Source organism: Strongylocentrotus purpuratus, unplaced genomic scaffold (genome assembly GCF_000002235.5).
Source record: "Strongylocentrotus purpuratus isolate Spur 01 unplaced genomic scaffold, Spur_5.0 spur5_scaffold_1, whole genome shotgun sequence".
NCBI lineage: Eukaryota > Metazoa > Echinodermata > Echinoidea > Camarodonta > Strongylocentrotidae > Strongylocentrotus > Strongylocentrotus purpuratus.
Genome location: NW_022145594.1, coordinates 592,105 through 615,824, shown reverse-complemented (window position 1 = coordinate 615,824; position 23,720 = coordinate 592,105). Strand labels below are relative to the sequence as shown.

General features: G+C 37.8%; 1 protein-coding gene across 1 annotated transcript in view; it reads left to right on the top strand.

Moving 5' to 3' along the window:
* Window positions 1-5,083: 5,083 nt before the first annotated feature.
* LOC105437453 (cubilin-like) overlaps window positions 5,084-23,720 on the top strand; it is a 46,411-nt gene continuing 27,774 nt past the window's right edge. Inside the window, exons 1-2 of the mRNA XM_030977138.1 lie at window positions 5,084-5,397; window positions 6,779-6,846. Of these exons, the coding sequence (XP_030832998.1) occupies window positions 5,179-5,397; window positions 6,779-6,846 (287 nt within the window). The 5' untranslated portion in view covers window positions 5,084-5,178. The remainder of the gene's footprint in view (window positions 5,398-6,778; window positions 6,847-23,720) is intronic.

Genomic DNA, 23,720 nt, shown 5'->3' with positions numbered 1-23,720 from the left:
TGCGTCTAATTTGGTTCTAAAATTGCAAATGCAAATTGCGTCTTACTCTGGGATTGGGCCAGAACCCCCTCCCAGAGCCACCCCCGCTTGGTCGCTCCGCTCCCTCTTCGCTCCCTCTCCGCTAAAGCCTCGTTCTGTCGCTTCATCGTTTTACATTTATTTAACCCCATGCCATTTTGTGCCCCCCCCCCCCCGGTAAGAAATTCCTTGATCCGCCACTGATGCCAATACCCCTTGAGCTTCAGGAGCTCCGCCCCTTGGCCCCCGCCGGGGGCTTTGCCCCTAGACCCCACTTTGCGAAACGTTCAGCGGGGCCTGCATGTTAGAGTGGGGTGCTGCGATTTTTTTTTGTCAGCCCCCTCAAAACGTTTTTGCTCATTACGCCACTGGTCTGAGGGGTAGAGGTTCCCTCGTTTGGCTGCCCGGGGGTCATAGTCGTTGAAACACCTAGAAGAGAATGATATAACACGTGAGTTCTCGATTAGTTCTGGAAGAGTTCATTGACCGATGACGCCCTTCTGCCCAATGCACACGAGACAGGCAGGTGACATTGTTATATCATATACGCCTAGGTCAGCATCAACAATTGGTTAGAATTTTGACGCGCTATAAAAGGTTACAACGGACATAAAGTGAAGGTAAAATGAAAAGCGTAAACAATACTTCGAACTAGTGGGGGTATGTACTAATGGGGCTTTCACACATACACTCCGGGGCCCGTACGGCGAGTCAAAACAGACATTTTGGGAATTTTCGGCCGAGGTCCGGCCGGTTGCCGTAAAGTTCCTACGGGCGCCGGGACAGTATTTTAAGCCGTACGGGCGCCGTGGTGCTGAGTTGGCTGCTCCCAATTCTCCCGGCGTTTTTTATCTGACCGTTAGGCCGTAGAAAGTCCGTAAAGGGCCAGTAGGGCACCTTACGGGTCCCATGCGGGCTCCGCACGTTGCCCGGACGGGCCCCTCGCGATTTTGGGGGTCAATTCTCATGAAAAATCTTTACGGGCGCCTTGCGGTGCTCAAGGATTCAGTACGTGTACCCTACGGCGCCCTCACGGCCCCTCAAGAGCCCTGGATGATATGCACAACAACAGGCGTCTGCCGTCCGAGGGCCATTTAAAATGAATATTGCCCGTGCGGGTCCCTCACGGCGGCATCTCGAAATGTACAACGCACTTTTAAATACAGGAGGTGCGGATACCAGAGGACACATACGTTTCGACGTTTAAAAATGTGACAAAATTAAAATGATAACAACAGTTAGCAAACCTCCAAGATTATAGCCTTCCTCGATGTATTAGCTAAACGTTGTTGACTTCCATTTTTCTTCTTCTTCTAATGCAACTTATATGTTAAATAGAATACGTCAGCCCCCCCCCCCCTTCCCGGAAACTTGGCCATTACCCCCTTACAGTACATGTATGCGATGTATTCTGTCTTTTACCAAAGATATACCAGCTAGAATTGTCCGATCATGACTCGACAATGAATAATAAATTAAAACGTAAACACCACCACAACTACTTAAATAGGTTGAAGTAAACATATTTTTTGGATTACTAGATTATAGTCCTTTAAGTCAGTGCCAAAAGAGAATCTATTTATTCGCCCTCACAATAATTTTGGCGGGATTTGAGATGGTCACATACTAAGTTTGTAATATAGCACATGAGAGCGATAAGTAACGGAGCTCGAAGCTGAGACTAATAGTTAAAGAGTCGTATCTGGACGAGGTTTGTATGTTATTGTGATTGAGAAACTCATTGACCATGGACAGACTGAACCGTCTGGTGAAGCGGATCTCTATCATCATGCTATGGGCAATGATCATCATGGTGGCAGGTAAGACTTCTATATCAACTATAAGAAAGAGAGCCAAGGAGAAAGAGAGAGAGAGAGAGAGAGAGAAAGAAAGACAGGGAAAGAGAGAGAGATTAAACGAGAGAGGGAGAGAGAGAGAGAGAGAGAAAAGAGAGATAGATAGATATTGAAACAGAGAGAAAGAGAGAGATATAGGGAGAGAAAAAGAGAGAAAGAGAGAGATTGTTAATATTGTTATCATATTGTTTCTGATGTGGTTGTTGCGAAAGTGTTTAAATACCCCAAATAACAGGTAAGGCAAATTTATTCTTTAAAAAAAAATGTGTAACGTTACTGTGATGAAAGTGACTAACCATCATTTTTTGGAATACAAATTCTACTGCTGTGATTGACATTAATTGTTGGTTTCCACTATTTTAAAGGTGAAATTAAGAAGAGCAGTCTAGTGGCGGATCCAGGGGGGGGGGCACAGGGGGCATGTGCCCTCCGGACCAAAACAAAAAATAATAAATTAGTGCTCACTACCCTCCCCCCTTTTCCTTGATCTTATGATGAAAAACACTAAACACAGGAAAACAAATCTGAGATTCATTAGTAATAACATAATCTAATAAAGAAACACAATGAACGGTCATCCAAGTAGTGTAATTAATGAGTGGATACATAAAAAAGGTTACCAGCAGATTTAACAATTCATTAGCTTCATGACATGATGTGGTATTTGTGTTTATTTTGCGAAAGCTTGAACCAGTTTGGCTATATCTAAAAGTTATTGCACAGACTGATCAGGAGGCCTATAAATTACTCCTTTATTTATGTTTCTATTACATAAATTTCTATTTCGATAAATATACTTTCTATCATCCATTGTTAATATCTAAATCACCTCTATGTTTAGGACTAACGTCTGTAACCAAGGCTGCGATTGCCGGAACTCAGACAGGTAACGACTTTCATTTCATTTGATAGTGCTTCCTTTTATGCTAAGCTTTTCAAACTTTAGAGGTCGAGTAGGTAAAGAGCATTACAGGTACCTCGGAACAAGCCTTTCCGGATATGTTTGAAGAAAGCTCAGTAAATTTATAAGTTCTTTCATTTTGAATAAAATATCAAAATGTACCATACATCCAATATTTGAGTATTCTTGTTCCGTGTGTGGGAACTGTTCTGTACTAAACATAAATATTCTGTTAAGACTACAGAAAAGAGCTGCAGCTATTGTTGTAGGAATTTGATTATGATGTAAATAGCTTGAATATACATAATAAAAAAGCATTAAAATTGCAATCCATTTTCACTAGACGTGACTATTTTTAGCATGTAGTATATGTACAACTGTGTTCATTGAAAAACCCTGGTTCGATTGTGCAATGAGGTGGTTTTAACACTACAGTGTGAGTAAAAAAAAAGTTTACACCTAGAAAATTGCTAATTGTTATAAAAATCATTTATGAACAGTAAATTATTTTACATCTTATGAAAGAGTGTTTTATCCCGAATCATTTAGTATAATTTTGTGTCGTATGTGTTTACGCTTGGATGAACAGGGGGCATTGTTTGCGAGAGTGCAAAAATCGACTTGCGCCAAAGTTGCTTATGTGATATTTAAATAAAACAATTGGGATTTGGGTATTAATTCGGTCTTTGCAGATCCAAATAACATCCCTAACAAAATTAATCACGCCACACATATCAAATATAAAATATTAAATATCAACGAACATTTGTGCGCGTGTTTGTTTGTGTGAGTGACTTTGCTTCTACAAAAAGCATATGCAATGCATTTCATTTGATACATTCAATTCGTTCTCTCACTCCGCTAATCCCAACATAATACCTACTGTATAGGCATAACTTTGGCGCAAGTCGATTTTTTGCACTCTCGCAAACAATGCCTCCTCTTCATCCAAGCGTGAACAAATACCACACAAAAATGGTACCAAAAGATTTGGGACAAAACACTCTTTTATTAGATGTATATTAATTTACTGTTCATATATGATCTTTAAAATAATTAGCAATTTTCTAGGTGTAAACTTTGTTGTTGACTCACACGGTAGTAGACTTGTCAATACGTTATATGTTGTTTTACCACAGTCTACTCTTGTGAATACTTTAAGAATTGTTTTAGATACGCTGGTGGTAAAATCTGGAATAGTCTACTTTTTGCTTTTTCTTTGTATTGTATTGTATTGTATTTATTCAGACAAGCATGTCTAGGGATGCAGAAAAGGGTTTGAAAAACCCGTACAAGTCTGCATCCCTGATAAAAAGCAAAGTTCACAAATATTATTATTGCATAACATAGTTACAACAAAAAAATGATATCAAACACGATAATACATCAAATAATTATATACACAATGTAGTTTAGAGCGAAAATAAATACATAAAATATTATTGATTGCAAAACAGCATTATTGAATATACAAATGATTGGGTATTTCAGGAATCAAAATGCTATATAAAAAAAAAATTTGCAGCATGATCTAAGGTAAAAATTAAAATATAGTTGATATTGCGCGAATTTGGATGTAATTGTATAAAAATGTAAAGACAAATTGTTATTGTGGAGTTTAAAAAGTTAAATATGTAAGCAACTTTTTAATGATATTTTGAAAGTTGAAAGAGATGGACTATTAATAACATTACTTGGGAGCATGTTCCACTCATTGGCAGTTCTTATATAAAAAGAGTTTTTGAAATAATCTGTTTTTGCAAATGGTACGTACATTTTCATATTATGATCATTACGCCCAATTCTGTGAGCACGTATAATTTTTTCAATCGGACCAACATTTACCATATTATTTATTATTTTATAAAACATGACTAATCTGTGGTACTTGCGTCTTTCTTCTAATTTTGCAAAACTTGATTTTTCTAATAGTTCATGGTAACTTGTTTCCCAGTCTCTAAACATCATTCTTATGGGTTCCCGGTAGGAGGAAATTCTACGAGAGTCAGAGTGCCTTGTCAAGGTAGCTCGGCTATTTGGGGTAACAATAGTACAGCTCTTAGAAAAATTTATATTAAGTGCTTTATTAATGTTATTGATATTATTATCATTATCTTTATCATCATCAATATTGATATTTGTAATATTATTACCATTATTATCATTAACCTATGGGCCTATTACTACTATTATTCTTATTACCATTATTACTAGAACCATTATCATCATCATCATATTGATTATTTTTATCGTTGTTACGGTTGCTCTTATAATTTTATGCATGTACACATATTTCTATTTTATCATCATCATTACCATCATCACCAAAATACAAACTGAACTCACATGCGGAATAAAAAAGCGCAAATCAAAATACATTGAGATAAGTTTCCATGATTAAACATGTTTCTAGGTGGCCGAGTAAAGCTCGGTGAAGGGGAATCTTTCACCATCGAATCGACCTCTGACCTTTGGGGTAAGTATGCTGGTGATCAGGATATATTGTGGAGAGTGAAGGTCCCTGAATCATGTGATGTTCTCATCGTATTCGAGTACTTCATCACAGAGACTTATATGGATTATCTGTTCATTGGAAATGGAACGAAGAAATCAGATTCTCCGGTAAGAATCAAAACTATTGTATTCAAAATTGTCCGTGCAACCATCTATACTCTAAATATATATATATATATATATATATATATAACGAAAATAATAGTAAACCTAGTTACAGTAATGCAGATGTGATAATGATGATGATGATGATGGTAACAATGATAATATTTGAAATAACATTTTTAATAATAATAAAACATAATAACAACTAGACATCGAATTCGACAATTGTCACTGCGACAAATCTGCCTCGAACGAGACATAACACATGTATAAACTCAATGGGTGGATGATTTGGTCTTTAGGACTATTTGCTGGGAGAGGATATAAAACATATTGCATAATAGACTCTGTCACTCTGATAATTCTTTTTTTTAAAGTTAAAGTTTGTAACTTTTATTCTTGCGATTAATTTTGTCAAGCATAGCATAAGCCTTGTTTTCATTTTCACATAAATATGCATATATTTATTTGATAAGACAGCGCAATTCAACCTTGTTTTTAACTCGAGATCTCCCTTACAACATTTTAACAAGAACAAAGAACTGTCTCTGTCTCTCTTCGTCGTTCTTTCCCGATTTCGATTTCAGCCATTTGTTTTATTTATTTTCTGCTTTTGTCATTCCAACGGCATTTGAAAGACAATACTAATTTAGAACTTCCCTCAAAACGAAAGGGCTTAGATATGGCTTTTTAGTGGGAAAATAACGATAATTAGTTGTCGAATCGCCTTAAGTGATTGCTGGCAATCACTCGACCCAAGAAATATTCTGATTTCAGACCCTTTAACCGAATGGTCGTAAATTTTGTGCTGCACAATCAGTTTAAATTTGGCCCTTACGAGTATTGGGTTATTGATGTTATTGAATAAAGCAGTTAAAGATAAACTCCAGTACTGGTAAAAAAAATAAATAATAATTCTCACGGAATCAAACGAAACTTACACTGAATGTTCAAGATTACAAATAAATGACATGTGCCAAACAATTTTGGAAGAAAATGTATACTGGCTAAGTAATGAGCATAGAAAGACAAGGAAATCAAGGTAGTACTAGCCCCGACACCATGTGTGTTGTCCCATATATAGCTTTCTATGTGAGTGCTTGTTACTTTACCAAGACTCGGTCAAATTTATTATGATTTTGAGGACTCCAGAACCTCGCAGTGCACACCAATACTTACATGCTACATGATCAACTGTTTCTGATCCTTTCCACACCTTTTCTTTCACAATGCAATCGCGTTACCAGTACTAAAGTTTATCTTTAACCGTTACGGACAAATCTCACGTTAACTAATAGCCGGGTCACTTCAACTGCGATTCTGCAATCACTATAATATCATAGTATAACAGATCTGTTATTTCCTGTTGTTCCTGATGTTATAGACATGGGCTTTATCTGGATACGCCGCGCCATCTCAGATCAGGATGAATTTCTCTGCAGTATGGATCAGGTTTAGTACATCAAAAAGACAAGAAAAACTCGGATTCAGAGCCAACATAACACCTAAATGCAGTCAAGGTAACATACTGCTTCAATAGCGTCGCTAAATGGAAGGGTAACGGGGTCACTACCCCCCCCCAACCCCCCACTTCCTTTGATCTTCGAAAAGGAAGACAAGGGAAGAAAAGAAGGAAAAATTAAAAGGAGAGGAACGGAAACGGGGGGGGGGGGAATACTTAGATTTTCAAGATTTCAAATTTATTCATGTTTCCAATAAAATATTACAAATGAATTATAAGCATTTAAAACAAATATAAGAAATACATGTTGGAAACCCCTAATTAGTAGCTTTATGTGACATGTGCGTCCCAGAAAAAACGAAACCGATAGCTATCGATGTTTTATCATAACTATTAAAGTTACAATTATAATTAATAAACGACACATATTTGTAAGGCTTAGATCCTCCTCTTTCATTTGATGCAACTCATATGATACACATTTCACGCATGGGGGATTAAAATAAATTTGAAGAGAGGAAACCAAAAAGTCATTTGGCGGACGGTATCTGAATTTCAACGAGAAAATGTCATATGAGTAGTATCAAAAGAAAGAGGAGGATCTAAGCTTTTAATATGTGTCATTTATCAATTATAATTGTGATCAAGTTATGATAAAACATCGATAATTCTCGGTTTCGTTTTTTTTTGGGACGCACTGTATATTAGGATTTGTCATTTTTAATTGACTGGGGAGCGTTTCTTGAAACCGTCATGATTCCAAGTTCGCCGGCAACTAACTGAGATGCGTGTATTAAATATAACTCGTGTTTCAATAGGATGTCGGTGTAGTTTTACTTTTCATGAAACGAAGTAGTATTTTAGAAAATATTCCTAAGCTTGTTATCTAAATGGTTCAAACAAACAGTCTTCATGACAGACTCACATCGGATGCAAACTCATTTCCGTCCAAACTGCAATGTCATACCGGGGTTCAAGATTAATCATTTTTACCGACATTAACATTGATCTACAAGGCTCCTCCTTTCAATCATTATTCATTTTTCTATTTTAAATCTACGCATTGATTGATGCAATATTTTAGTTATAAGGCCGAGGTCAATGCTACTAAAAACCTAAATTTCTAATACTATATTTTCCTTTGTTTCGTAGATAGTACATCAGTCGACACGGTGGGTAAGTTATTGAACTATACTTGTTTTCATGCTTATCGGCATTGGCCTATTTAAGCCGCACAAAGGGTAGTCTGCACGCCCCTGTAAACGTAACAACCAATACAATATAATCCCTCACTGTCTTTGCATAAATCATTGCAAGATACATAATCTTAAAGCAACAAAGCTTTCCTGCTCGTCCTTAAAGAAATCACATCAAACTATGTAATATGTTGAGCAATACCTGCATAAGTTTATAGATGATTATTCTAACCCTAAAATCAAAAGTTTGATAAAATGCAAAGTAATACAGATAACTATACACTCTGGAATGTAAAGTTATTTTGACAGACATGAGCGTTTTATAAGGACCCACTTATTATCAGTATCACTTGCTATTATTATCATTATTATCATTAATGATTTACTAGGTTCTGGATTTCAGGCATTGGATGGAGAGACGTATCAGATCGCTTCACCGAACTATCCAAACAACTATCCTCCAAATATAACATTAACATGGGGCTTTCAGCTACCAGACCCACGAGATTGTAGAATCTATGTCACCTTCTTAGACTTTGAAACTGAACAAGATAATGATCAGGTAATACCTTATAGCATTTGATCTGCATTATACCAACTGTCTTCTAGATCACATTTAATAATTACTTTCGATAATACAGAATTGTCTTGTACTTATCAGAGTAATATGCAATGATGGAGAGAAATCCAAATCAACTGGGAACTAAAGGAGAGCTCTTCGTTAATTTCTAACTTTGTATTAAACGTATGTCGTTAAAACAGATTTTAGAATCTTTACTAGGAATTCTAGAAATTTAGAAAATCGTGATTGATGAAAAAAAATTATGATGACAACCAAAACAATGTATCATCAGATCACTCTGGTTCAACATTCGTCCTAGGGGTAAGTAAAGTACTGTAAAGGATGGATAATTTTGATCTATATGTTCATATGTAGTTCCGGTGGAGAAAAGGATGAGTATATGATCATTCAACCTGTTTATTCTCTGAGGGTGGGGCATGGGGTGTGTGTGTGGTGCGCAGGGGCGGCGATTTATTTTCTTGACCGAAATGCGAGGGACGAGGGAGCAGTGGCGTAATGAGCAAAACATGTTTGGGGGAGGGGGGGGGGGCAGAAAAAAATTCGCATCACCACCACTCTTAGATGTTACGCAGGCCCTGGAACGTTTTTCAAAGTGGGGGGAGGGGTGGGGGGGGGGGCGGGCTAACGTATTTTCGATCAGATAGAGCAAGGCAAAGCAAAGTGGAACATAAATTGGCGTGGGGTCCAGGGGCAAAGCCTCGGCGGGTGTCAAGGGGCGGAGCCTCATGGAGCTCAGGGGTTTTAGGCATTTAATTACGGTAAGATGAGCATATTTTGATACCTCCACTGGAATGCAGGTCCCTAACAGGAGTGGGGTCCAGGGGGCAGGGCCCCCAGAAGCTCAGGGACTTTAGGCATTAAAATACGATCAGATGAACATCTAGGGGCCGCCATAGCGCTCCTTGGTGGGGTCCAGGGGGGGGGGGCAGAGCCCCTGGAAGCTCAGGCTTTTAAGGCATTTAATTACGGTCAGATGACCAACCAGGGGACCGCCTTAGTGCCCTTGGTGGGGTCCAGGGGGCAGAGCCCCTGGAAGCTTAGGGGAAAATCATGCCATTTTATCAACATTTGTAAATCACTGGTATCGTCTTAGAAATAAAAACACGTTTGAATTTCATTGGGAGGGATTTGCTCCCCCCCCCCCCCCACATCAGTACGCAAGTGCGAGGGTGCATAGTGAATGAGAGGGTGAAGTTGACGGAAGTGACTATCCCCTCACATGCTTTTGAAGTTAAGTTGCATTAACAAATTACATTCCTTAGCAAAACTATAGTATAAAAAACAAGCAATATAATTTGTTCATACTTTTATTTTCTTGGTATGTACTTGAATATTTTTAAGGATATTATACGAGGGAGCGTAGCTACCGAGAGAGAATTTTTTTTCATTATTATTTGTCTAAACGCTGCCCTCTTGGGCCCTCCAGAGCCTAAAAATGTGTTGCAGTCTTTAATCAGAATTTGCTATACATTTTTTGTTTGCATTTTATCTAATTCTGAGGGAGGGGGGGGGGGGGAGAACGATAACCCTACAAAAATGAGGGGGGACGTGTCCCCCCCTCCCCCCCCCCCCCCCCCCAGAATCGCCACCCGGGTGGTGCGTGTGTGTAAACAAAAGGATGTCTGTGTGCATGTAATAATAATAATACAGCATTTATTTTGCGCCATCGATCTAGTAAACTATTCTTAGGCGCAGAGGGATAGAATTAGAATGAGATAAATAGAGAAATATGCGTGTGCGTGTGGGCGCGCGTGTGTGTATGTGTGTGTGCGTGTGTGTGTGTGTGTGTGTGAGTATGTATGTGTGTTTGCGGGATGACATACTAAACAGTGCTCTTCGGAATTGGTAGGTTGTTCAATATTTAACATCTCAAACAATCTTTGAAAAGTTACGTAAACTTGCTTTTCCCCAAGCTTGTGTGCCTGTGGGCGGGTGTGGGTGTGGATGAAAGTACGTCTTATCATATCCATGATCTTATCGACTACTCATAATAGAAGCATCAACTAGACCCCATTCCAGAAATTGATAACTATATTGTCTTTAATTTCTGAATCATCTTTAGGTTATTATGGGTACTACACCCAGAACTTTTGGTAGTGCAATCAAAGAAACATTTTCAGGAGTGGGCGTTCCCCTCAATCACCCTATTCTCGTGCAACCAGAATACTATTCGACGTACGCTTATATTCGGTTTACATCATTAGAAACATCGTCCACGGCTCGTGGTTTTATGGCTAACGTCACAGCAGACTGCGAACCAGGTTAGTTTATTGATTAATTTTTTTTTTTTTTATTTATTTATTTTTTTTTATTTTTAATCTACGTTTAACTAGACCACAGCATCACAAGGGGGCCATTCATTTAAAATAAGTAAGATATGCCAGAAAATAGCACATGTTCTAGTCTGACATAACCCCCTCACAGCACTCTGGTCATTAAACTTTGAAGAAAAAAACAATTGTTGTAGAATTTCCCGTAGAACTGAGTCGTATTTAAGGGATCGTTTAACAAAGTTAAATCTGAGATACACGGTCCTATGTGTTATCAGTGTCTGTGATATGGTGTAATATTGAAGCCCTAAAAAAATTGCGCTTCAAAATGATCAAGAAGTGCCTCAAAAAAGTAAAAAATCTTTGAGTTACCGGTTTTACCATACTCGTTTTCCCCAATAGACTGTAGTGTTATGAAAACCGTCAGGCGAACGTTTTTCACAATTTGTAATTCCAATCATAAATATCTTGATAATCAGACAAGCGATCGGCTTGTAAAAGTCATGGGGTTCCTGACTGACCTTAAGGTTTATAATTATCATTGCATCATGAGCTAAATCCAAAATTTTATTTCAGAATCTGAGACAAAGTCACCGGATCCCTTTTAAGGTAATGCAAAGTTTTGGGAAATTTTGAAAATTGGATGATAGCAATTCTTTAAAATGTTGACATATATGGATGCCCCTGTGGATGAATTATAAGCACTAGAAAAGTTAGCCCCTAAAACACCTTTGCTTTCGAGAATTGAATAATCTAAAATTTACCGGTGATCCTGGTAAATTTCGAATATTTCAAAAAGCTCCTAAGGCCATTCCAATGTAGCTGCGACCATGAAAATATCAGAATATGCTGTTCTGATATATAATTTCCAAACGGGAATAACAAATTGGTCGATTGTAGTCAATAAATATTGTTTTGAAGCTAAAGTAATATCAGTATTTAGAGGGTGCTATACAACATAAAGAGTTTATTATTTACAATCTCACCACTTTAAACTCGTTTTCAACCACAAACAAGATCATTGAATAAAATCGCATTTGCTTCCGATATGTTTATTTGAACCACATTCATGACCCATACCAAGACTTTGTATTATCTTTAATACAAAATTTGAACTGCAGACAAATAACTATACAATCTCTCAAATGTACTTTGAGGCAGATAGCAGTAAATCGCGTTTGAACAAGGGTCACTATACGAATTTCAACCCAGTTATAACACCTATCGGCTATGATGTCTTTTTCAGCCTGCTTTTCGCCCTCTTTCCGTCTTTTTTTTTTTTTTTGCTTGAAATTCTGCAGTGATAGTCAGAATCACAATACGCGGAGCACCTCGAAGGCGTTTTTTTTCTTCAAAATCTGTCAAGAGGGCCATATTAGACGCCATGTTTTACTCTGTATAATATGTTAGTATCGGCGGGCGGCTGTTAGTGCCACAGCACGTGCCATCACGTGTTCTTCATTTACTGCAGTGCTTGCGAGCCTTTTAGGTCCCACAATCTATCCAAATTTAGTTCGAATTTCGTAGGCGTAGTCTCTAGCATCCCATCAAGGATACTGTGTTCTTCGTTCTATGAAATCACTCGTGCGCCACCGTTTTTGACGCCTTTCTTTCGCCCTACCTATCTCCACTATTACAGAAGCTACAGACTTTTACAAGTTGCTCTGGATAGTGAAGTTATTTCGTTTGATACGCAGAAAGACGGGCCGCATATTGCACTCAGAGGCGGTCCTCCGGGGAAGGGGGGGGGTGGGGACAGTGCTCCCCCACTTTTTCAAGCACCCGAAAAGTGCTCCTTTTTACATAGAAAAATTGCCCCTTTGACTTTTTAAGAAGTGCCCCTTTTTCTACATAGCAATAGTGCCCCTTTTAATTTTACAAGCGCCCCTTTTCCTTCGACAAGTTCCCATTTTCCTTTGCAATAAGTGCCTCTTTTCACTTCTGATAAGTGCCCCCTTCACCTCTGATAATTGTCCTATTTAAATCTGAGAGATACGTGCCTCTTTTCCTTTGTAAGAAGTGTCCCTTGCCCTTTTATAACTACACCCTTTTTAACTCGGATAAGCGCACCTTATATTTTCACATGTGCCCTTTTCCCTTTCTAATAAGTGCCCATTTTCCTAATGATAAGTGCCCAATTAAAAAAGGGCCCCTACCCCCCTCTCATAAGTGCCCCCCTCTCTCTCTCTCTGGTTAATGACTCTTTTCAGGTACGAGAAGTTACTCATTTTCACTTCAGATAAGTGCCTCCTTCACCTCCGATAAATGCCCTTTTAAAATCTGATCTCGGTGTCCATTTTCTTTTAAATAATGCACATTTTCCTTTAATACAAGTGCCCCTTTTTTATTCACATAAATGCCCCTATCAACATCTGATGAGGGCCCCTTTTCCGTCGACAAATGCCCATTTCCTACTCAACTCACAACATGTTTTCATATCATTGTCTTCTAGGTGTTTCAACTACTACGACCACTGGGCTGCCAAATGAGGGAACCACTACCCCTACCTTCAAGGCTACAACACCGGTCCCATATACACCATCTGCAGTAGTTCCCATACAGCAGAAAGTAACGAATGGTACAACGGGTGAGCTTCTTCGCCGCTCCTACGCCATCACAGACCGAGGAATGGTGCAGATGTTCCGTGGGTGGGTCGATGTACAGGGCCAGGGCGCCCCCAACGATTTCTGCAGGTAAGTCATAATCAGTGATTATTATTTGTCTCGCCCTTTCAATTATTTTTGCCGGTTGCATTATATATAGGGTTGTTGGAATAGACTGTGGCTTTGTCAATCCAGATCTAATTGAATTCAAATTGATTTTCTAAGCTTCGATATCCGATCAGCATTACATACAATGACACATGCTGTACATCATTACTCCTGTTATCTTCCTCATTGATTCACAGGCATGCGTAGAAGTGGGCAACAATTTCTTGTACATGAATCCATGTAGGGTCTTGTGCACTTAGGTTATTAAACTTTAAGGGTTATGTTATTTTTACTCAATCTTCTTGTATAGGGTCGTGCGCACCGATGGAAAGCCATTCTTTTCATGTCTTCTCGCTGGATCTGAAGAAGATGATTTACTAGCCTATACTTCACCCAACCCTTCAGAAGAATGGTTTGATCCAGGTTATTCCAATACATGGTACATGAAAGACGAGGATAATGATGGGCGAGACGACTATTGCAGGTAAGTTTTATATTCTCATTTGTCTCTATTTTTCATTCATTGTCTTGGGTAAAATGTTTGCATTGTACAAACAGTTACCATCGAAAATTTCGCAATTTTTGCAGTTTAAGATGTCACTTGACAGAGTCAGAGACATAAATGAGAACAGTTTGTTGTGACATAATGATCCAGTGATTCTTGGACTTTCATTGAATGACATTATTCATCTCCCTCCAATATTTTTCATCGAGTTCAATTCATCTTTCTGAGACTTTTTTTCAAGAACATCTAAATTACATTTATATCCGTGTTTCCATATGATTATGTCATTGTACATTTGCTACGGTGTATTATCTATGTGCTTATGTAATACCAACAACCAAATTTCCAAATGGACCAATAAAATTAATCTGAATCTGAATCTGTATCTGTTTCTGAATATTCAATACCGATAGCGCCAATGGTTATTGGCCTATTGTCGTTGTTTTTGTCGACTGGCTTGAGCATTTATCGTAGGCCTATCCTTGTTAATGTATAACTTATGAATTATCTGCCTTTCAAGGTGACACTCGTATCGGTTTCAAATTACAAAGATGTACTATTCATACTTCATAGTTTCATAAGATTTGGTTAATGATAATGAATACTTGCCATGGTAATCAGACATTGGTGCCCAAAAGACACTATCGAACTGTCAAAGACCAGTGCAATGCTCTATAAAGGCCTACAGAGGTCTATCCATGTAAGGGCTCATATCTAAAATAATGATGTCTATCACAAGCGGGTGTTAAATGGAGATTGAATAGGAAATAACACCAGCTACCATTATTAACAATCTTTTTCTCTTTACAGATGTATTGGTGGTGTGCCCTCTACGTTGGTCGTCTGTTTGAAAGCTGGAGCAAATGGATTTGAGGGACCTGGCAGTGATTTCTTACCTCCTAACTCCCCTGAAGCATGTCTCTTCCACCAAGCCGATCCTTTCTTTGGCTTCTAATCGTCTCCTCATCGATCCAATGCTAACATTGTTGGTATATTAGATCTGATAACGAACTGAAAATTGCAAGCATTAAGTGCGATAAAGAACGAGAGTGATTGCTCTATAGGAAAGCACTGTACGGGTTCATCTTCTTTACCTCTAATTAATCTAACAACATAGATAGTGAAATGAATCGGGGAGGGGTTCACCGTGCACTGCCCCCCCCCAAAAAAAAACAAACATATACTCCTGACTTGAGTGTACATGTATATACAGTACAAGCGTGATTCGTCAGTTGTATTAGATTTCTATCACATGAAAAACAAGATTATCCGACATTATAATGCCTTAACATGTTACACGTCTATTTACTTTAGACTACTGATAATAAGATGTTTATGAAATACGAGACCATAATAAAGGCTTTATACTGAAGAAAAAAAAAATGTTATCATTGTCTTAATGTTATGCAAGTCATTATATATAAAAGGAAAGGACTTATTGAACTCAGAATCAAATATATCAACAGATACACGACAGTTTCCAGGTAGGCCTATATAATGGCTTTAACAGTTCCATCTAATGCGAAATTTGAGAAAGAAAGAACTTTGAGAAATGATCGGGAGCCAGATCGATAGAGAGAGGTAGAGAGAGAGAGAGAGGAAAAGAGAGAGAGAGAGAGAGAGAGAGGGGGGAGGGGAGGGAAAGAGAGAGAGAGTGAGGTAGAGTAGAAGGAAGAGAGAGTGTGAGACGGGTAAACTGGGGCTCACTGGAGAGAGAGAGAGAGGGGGAGATGGGGGTAGTTCTTGCTAAGAGTGAACATAATCCTTTGAAAGGTTTTACACTTGAATTCTAATACTAATGTTATCATACACCACCTGCATAGAATCGTGTTTGACAACAATATTTCGGAACAGGAATATCAAGTAGAAGTTTTAGTAGGGTTTCCCTGTTTTGTATCACACGAGCCTCATCTTTGCCAAATAAAAGAACATTCCATTGCCCCGTGAGGATCTATGGCCAACTTGGTTTTAGTCTGTCACATCATGACGTTTATTCTTCTATTTGTGCTTGCCAAACAAAGCATTCACCATAAATTGCCCACCTCGAACCTAGTTAGTAAAGTCTCCAAATCAATATACCGGTTTTCTAACAGTTCAACTTTATGGAGATTCATTTCTTGGGTACCTATATTGACGAGTTACTCCATTGAACTGTTATTAATGAATAAAATATCATACTTAGAATTCATTCTGCATACGTTACTTGTTGTTATGTCAAGCATGCCTTGGACAAGCTTCCAGGTTATCAAGAAAAACCTTTGTATAAAAGGTATGCACAAAATTTAAATATTTTAGTAAACCAATTCCATTCCTTGTCTTTCAGTTCAATAGCGCCTCCTCATAACAAAGGCTTGATAATAAAAATATAAAAAATCGATATGCGTGAAACGTATATATAGCCATAATTCATTTTGTGATGTATCGGTGGTGGAGTATCCCTGTGGACCAACAGCCTTTGATACCAGCATATTTATAAGGTCTACGAGACAGACAAACTATAAGAAATAGGAGTAGAAGATAAAGTCATATTTCTTTTTAAATGGTGAACATCACGAATCTGAGAAGAGGACCAAAAAAAGCGAATACAAGAAATAAGGAAATAACAGAAGGGTGAAACAGGGAAACACATAACCTAAGCAGATAAAAAGAAGAGTAAAATCACAGAAATTCATAGGGAGAGATACAAGTAAGACAATGTCAGTCTCCTGGGGCCGGTCGGTCCAGTGAACCTATCACACACACCCTCAAGTGTTGGTGCTAAAACGAAAATCATCCCCAGATAATGTTTTCATTACATTGTAGGGGTGTATACAATGTCTAAATATTGTAATTTTACGCTTTAAGTTGACCCATTCTAGGTTATCCCTTTCTTCCCCAGAAAGTGCCCTGTTTTGCTGATGTGTCCCCACTTTGAAAGACGCCCCGCTGACTCTGCCACAAAACCAGTCTGGATCTCGTTAGTTGTAGCTCCCCCCCCCTGTTCTGGTCATCTGATGACTATCAGGAAGAGGGAAGAGGGAATTGTCTTCGAGTTTATTCATAACTATAATAGTTTGTCCATTGAGGTAATCTATTATTCGATTTGCATCACTGTGTAGTGTGGGAAGTTTCAGATGGTCAGTTATTTTGTCATGTTAGACCTTTTTAGTCTTTTATTATATTCTTCACATTACACTGCATATTGACCAGTATTCAAAATACCCCTGGACATGTTGGCATTCAATCGGTTAATGCAGAAGGTAATTAGATCAAAGTGTCAAAGGTGTGCATGAGCCGGCTATCCGTTCACAAACTGACCTGAATCCTCCGGATATTATTTTTACCGTGATCGAGGTTAAATGAGCGACATGTACTTCGAGGTTCCCATCAAATCTCTACTGATTGATTCGTCTTGTTTGTCAAATTATTTTCTCTTCGCTAAGTTCATAGCGCTTATGCCGTTCATAATGCATAAACACCCCCGCTGTTTTGACATTTAAAGATACGATGTCCCTTTTGCAGCCAACATCAAATTACTGTATGTAGAACTTTGCAGGAATTATGAATATGTCATGTATGTCCTATCTGTGAAATTTAAACGTTAGCAGTGTCCTAGTATTCAAAATATGCAAGGAAAACTGTGTACTGTCTATACTTCCCTGTCAGACACTATTGAGTGACTGACTGACATCATTCTTCTTTGGTAATCACATGCAAAAAAAATGAGCTGTAACAGGTACATAAGCATTTGTCTACATCAATAACCCACCATGTATAATGGCCAAAATTAAACGGATTGAATCTTTGTGCAGCACAAAATATACGACCATTCGGTACATGGGACTATTACTCAGGGGATTGCTATCATGTATGTATATTCGACAACTAAAGTTCGTTATTTTCAAACCCTTTCGTTTTGAGGGAAGTTCTAAATAAGTATTGTCTTTCAAATGCCTTTGAAATGTAACCTTTTCATTTTGTTGACCTGCAAATGAAACATAGTACATTTAAAGTTGAGTTCTGGTCATGCGATTGCATTGTGTACTGCAAGATTCTGGAATCATCAAAATGATAAGAAATTGAGCCCAGTCTTGGTAAAGTTACAAGCAATATACACATACAGATGTATATGAGGCTAAACGAACTTGTTGCATAAAAAGCCGTCCATATTTTATGATGTTGAATGCCATATTTAGAATATTACGGCATTTGAAGAGCGATGCTTTTCAAGGAACATTTTTTTATCTGATGTTCTTCCACACTTGCATAATACAATGATAACGCCCACAAATTATTTCTCACCTCTTCCCAGAACTCAAAAAAAATGAGCAATCCTCGAAAGGTCCTCAAAGTATTTCGCTAAATAAAGCCTTGTTGACTTCCAATCTTTTTTTGTTTTTGTTTTTTGGTTTGTAATGCAAGGTATATGGAAAGAACATACGTCAGCCCCGCCCCCGGAAACTGGGCTACTCCCCCTAATAGTGCACATATACAATGTGTTTTGTCTTTTACGAAGAATTGGCCAATCATGACTCGACAATGAATAATACAATATGACGTATACATCCCACTCCCCCCCCCCCCCCCCGCCCAACTCGCCACCATCACTAAAAATGTTGTCAAATCTAGTTTAACCAATCATATCTTTTGGATTACTGGATTATAATCATTTAATTCAGTGCCAAGAGAGAATCTCTTTATTTGCCTCTCAATAATGTTGGCGGAATATAAGGGTTATTTAAACTTGCATAATAGCACATGAGAGCGATAAGTAACGGAGCTCGAAGCTGAGACTAATAGTTTAGGAGTCGTATCTGGACAAGGTTTGTATGTCATTGTGATTGAGGAACTCATTGACCATGGACAGACTGAACCGTCTGGTGAAGCGGATCTCTATCATCATGCTATGGGCAATAATCATCATGGTGGCAGGTAAGAGTTCTATATCATTTTTTTTGTTCTTCATTTCATTTATTTTTTATATTTCTCATATAACATAATACATTTTTGTTTGTTTGTACTGAAATTACAATCAATGTTACATAAATAAATAACATAAAGATAAGTGGTCAATATAAAGTACTGATTTAACTTAGAGAAATATGATGGGACCTACATGAAAGCAAGCTTGTAAATCTGTAGGCCTAGGTGAAATGATTTGTGGTAATGATTGGAGGACGAGTTTGAATAATAACCTATCCAAATAAATTAAAAATTAAAAATTGGAAGAAAAAGAAACACGCGGTTATGTTGTTTATATTTTCCTTCCTTTTCGTACGATTTAGACAAATGAACATCTACGGTTCAGCTAGTAAACGAACATTTCAGATAATAATATAATGACTACATTTGTACATATATTCACTGTATAGATACACACATACAAAATGACGAAGTTAGCAAGCGCATTGTGTCAGCCGGATATAAAAAGAAAGGGTGATTTTTTTTTTTTTTAATGTAGACGTATTTCCGAAAGCACGACAGCCAAACCCAAAAACGCTTGCAAGTAAAAGTTGTACATTGATATCAACTACACTGTCGCTCATATAGTTGAAATATTTTTTTAACCTCAATTTATGGAATTATTTTGACAATGATTTATTCCTAAAAGATCTAGATAATAGTATACATTCTCAGATTTTATTGAATAATATTTTGCCAGTGTTTTTTTGCGTGATTGCTAAATCATGTGTACGCTACTATGCTTATCAACTAGGGGACCTACGCCATTTATTCATAACTGACAGTAATGAGGATTAATGCCCCACAAAAGGACACTAATATAGCACATCGACACGGTTTTGATACTGGGGCCTCACAGTAACGAGGCCATTGCTTTGCCACTGAACCATGACTGTACGCAGCGGGGGCTAGGATAGGGTGCAGTTCCCACAAATAAAGCAAACAAAGAAAATGCAATAATTTCCCCCGGTCCCCAACATAAAAAAATATTCTGTGTGCCCATGCCTTGAGCCATAATGCATGGCCTTAAGCCACAATGCACGGCCTTACAGAGGATTGTTTTTCTTTACATCCGAAAGAGCACCCAAGCTCATGATAGAACCAATAGTTTTATTTCAAAAAAGAAAGAAAAAAAAAACTGAGTGAAAAATGCGTTGACTATAGAATACAGTAGTTGATACTTTTTTCATATTCTCATTGTTCCATACTTTTACATACTTTTTCACAAAATTATAACTTTCTTATTAGTTATCCGATTTTGCTCAAACTTTTTTTGATTGGTTTGTCTGATTTTTTTGCTTCTATTGAAATTAATTTATTTTGGTCCTTTAAAATGACGATCCTTATACTTAAGCCAATGAAACTTGACAGACACATGTATCCAAGCACATGACAAATGTTTGCCACATTTGGTAGAATTTGACGCAGATGACAAGACACCCTACCGTCCCCCCCCCCCTTTTTTTTTGCAAGCGTATTCTGGTTGGCCAAATGCAGGGCATCTCGAAGCCGGATGTTTCTAATTTGTCAGGGGGTTGGGCATTTTACACGCCCTTTTATACTCTGCATAAATGTTAGTATGGACGGCTGTTATAGTGCCGCAGCGCGCGTCACGACGTGTTCTTCATGTACCGAAGTCCCATTGCTTTACACGCAGTGCTTGCGAGCCCTTTCCAGTTCCCTTCCTCTATTCCAATTCCTTTCAAACTTCTTAGGCGTAGTCTCTAGCATCCTATCAAGGTCACTAAATTCTTCGTTCTCCAAAATCACACATGTGTGACCTTTAAGGCGCCATTTTGTCCGTTTCGGGCTGTTTTGGGGGCCTTTCTTTCGGCCTACCTATCTCCACTATCGCAGCAAGTACAGACTAAATGCATCCGCATCGTTCTGATACGATTGCAGTAATTGTTTTTTGTTCTTCATGTGTTTTTTTGTTGCCATATTCTAAAAGTAACGCAAATTTGTGTAAATAACACACATTCATTCAAATGATGTAAATTTGTTATATTATTAAAGTGAATTTGCCTCTAACATTGTCTTTTTTAAAATACGAATTCTTTTACACTTAGTGTAGTGTAGTCTTTCAATTCAATGCCTTCAAACAAATTGATATGAACTACTCATTTGATTGATTATGTCTCTGTTAATAATATCCACGTTTACTTTTACAATTTACTTTGTGAAATTACTGCAAAATGTTAAATATATGTGAAATGTGAAAAATAAAGTGAAACTAGAACTGAATTTATAGATCAACGTGACTTGCTGTAAAATTGACCCTCTTTTAAAGTGACTCGGTAACATTGTTGAAGGTTGATGAAAAAACTGCGTAATTTGTGTATGAAATGTTACTCATTATATTCCTTATATTGTACTATTAGCATGCACACAGTCCTGAAAAAAAATCTCAAATCACAAAGATTTTCATTTTTTGTAAAGGTGTCACTGGTCAACATCCTTTAACAGTAAATTCTCCCAACAATTTTTGAATTTTCCCAACCGTTTTTCCATGAAAATAAGACATAAGACAGGGTTTAAAAAATCTTTCAACACTTAAATTTCTGGAATGGTATAAAGAGCCAATTCATAGATTTGTTACGATTTACATTCACCTAAAATGTAATTAAATTGTAATGTAATCTCTCTTTCTCCTTCCCTTCTCTTGTGTGAGTGTGCGTGTGTGTGTGTGTTGGATGTGTCCGCTTGTGATTATTTTCAATGTTTTACTTATAATTTGTTAATTTTGTAAAAGGGGTACCAGTCCACAAGATCCTTTTTGGTTGCCCCTAACGATATGTTAATTTTATACATGTATATGATTATGTCAATATGTTTTATTGTATTGTACTATTTTGTTTTTATATCGTTGAATAAAGATGAATTGAATTAATATAGTTGGGAGAATTAAGGAATCGATCAGATCAGTTTTCCCAATTTTAATCATTAATAACGGTTTGTTTTCACTCAAACTTTCAGATTATCTTTAATTTTACATCTAGCATTGAAGTCATTACAGTAGCACTATTTGCTCTCATCTGAACAATGTGCCCAAGTCCCTTTGATGATACATTCATCTCTATTCTCTAGTGAGAAACAGATGGGAAACATCCATTTTCAATTCAATTTAATTCAATTTCAATTCAATTTTTTCAGCCAATAATTAAAAAAAAAAATGTAATCACACTGGTAATGGTACAATTATTATATGATGACAGGCTATGGACCCCCTGAGAAGCAAAGCTGGTAAATGGGGCCCATCAACATACAATTACATACAAATATAATAAAACAATACTATAACAAACAAAACAAAAAAGAGTTTACAACAGACTTAACTCCGTTTCGTTGACAATCAGCCATGCATGAAGTCTTTCGTTTACGAATATAATAAAAACAGGCGCGGATCCAGGATTTTCCAATAGAGGGGGCCGGAAATAGAAAATTGCGCAGACCGTTTTTTCAACTCAACATACCAATACTGACAAGGTCATATAAGAAGCACCATACCCAATTTTTGAAATTTTCATCGGGGGAAGGGGGGGGGGGGCTATAGCCATCTTGCCCGAAAAGGTATTTTTTTTGTTTCACAATTCGGTTAGTGAGCGAAGCGAGCGAGAAAAAAATTGAGCATAATATGTATTTTGTGAAAGTGTTATTTATCACCAAAATAAACGAGAAAAGATATCAAAATTCATATTCGGGCAGGTCGCTGTCCCCCCCCCCTACCACCACCCATTACGCACGAAGCGCAGAAGCTTTGATGTTTCAGGAAATTATTAGAGAAAGAAGAGGATTCGTTGTACCATTCTCGACTCTTAATCCTAATTGTCTGAATTCAGTTCCTCCCACCTCCCGCGCAAAACGCGGAAGCTTTGACCTTTCAGTAATTATTAGAGAAAGAAGATGATTTGTTGAAACATTCTCGACTCGTATTCCTTGTCTGAATTCAGTTTTCCCTCTCCCGCGCGAAGCGCGGAAGCTTTGATTTTTCATAGTTTAATGAATTCAGTCTCCCCCCTTGAAGCTTGAACTTTCATAGTTTAATGAAATTATCAGAGAAAGAAGATAATTCGTTGTTTCATTCTCGACTCTTAATCCTTCTCTGAATTCAGTTTCTCCCCTCCCGCGCCAAGCGCAGAAGCTTAAGGTTTCATTAAATCATTAGAGAATGAAAACAATTCGTTGCACCGTTCTCGACTCTTCAATCCTTGTCCCCCCCCCCCCCCCCCCCCCCCATCGCGCGAAGCGCGGAAGCTTTGACGTTTCATTAAATTATTAAGGAAAAGAAGACATTCGTTGTACCATTCTCGACTCTTAATCCTTGTTTGAATGCAGTTTTTCCCCTCCCGCGCGAAGCGTGGTAGCTTTGATGTTTCATAAAATTATTAGAGAAAGAAGACGCTTCGTTGTACCGTTCTCAACTTGTCAGAATTTTCAAAAATGTTTCTTTGTCTGCTCCTTTTTGTCCTCTTACTGCCCCTACCGCCCCTGGCTACGCGCCTGCTTTAAAGGGAAAATGAAACAATTATGATTGTGATAGAAGCAATAATGTAGAAATGAAAGAAGTTTTGTGCTATCGGGCGAGGGCCGGGGCGTAGCGACCGAGCGAGATTTTGCAATGTTGAATGCTGAAATTAAGCATTCTAGAAAATCCCTAA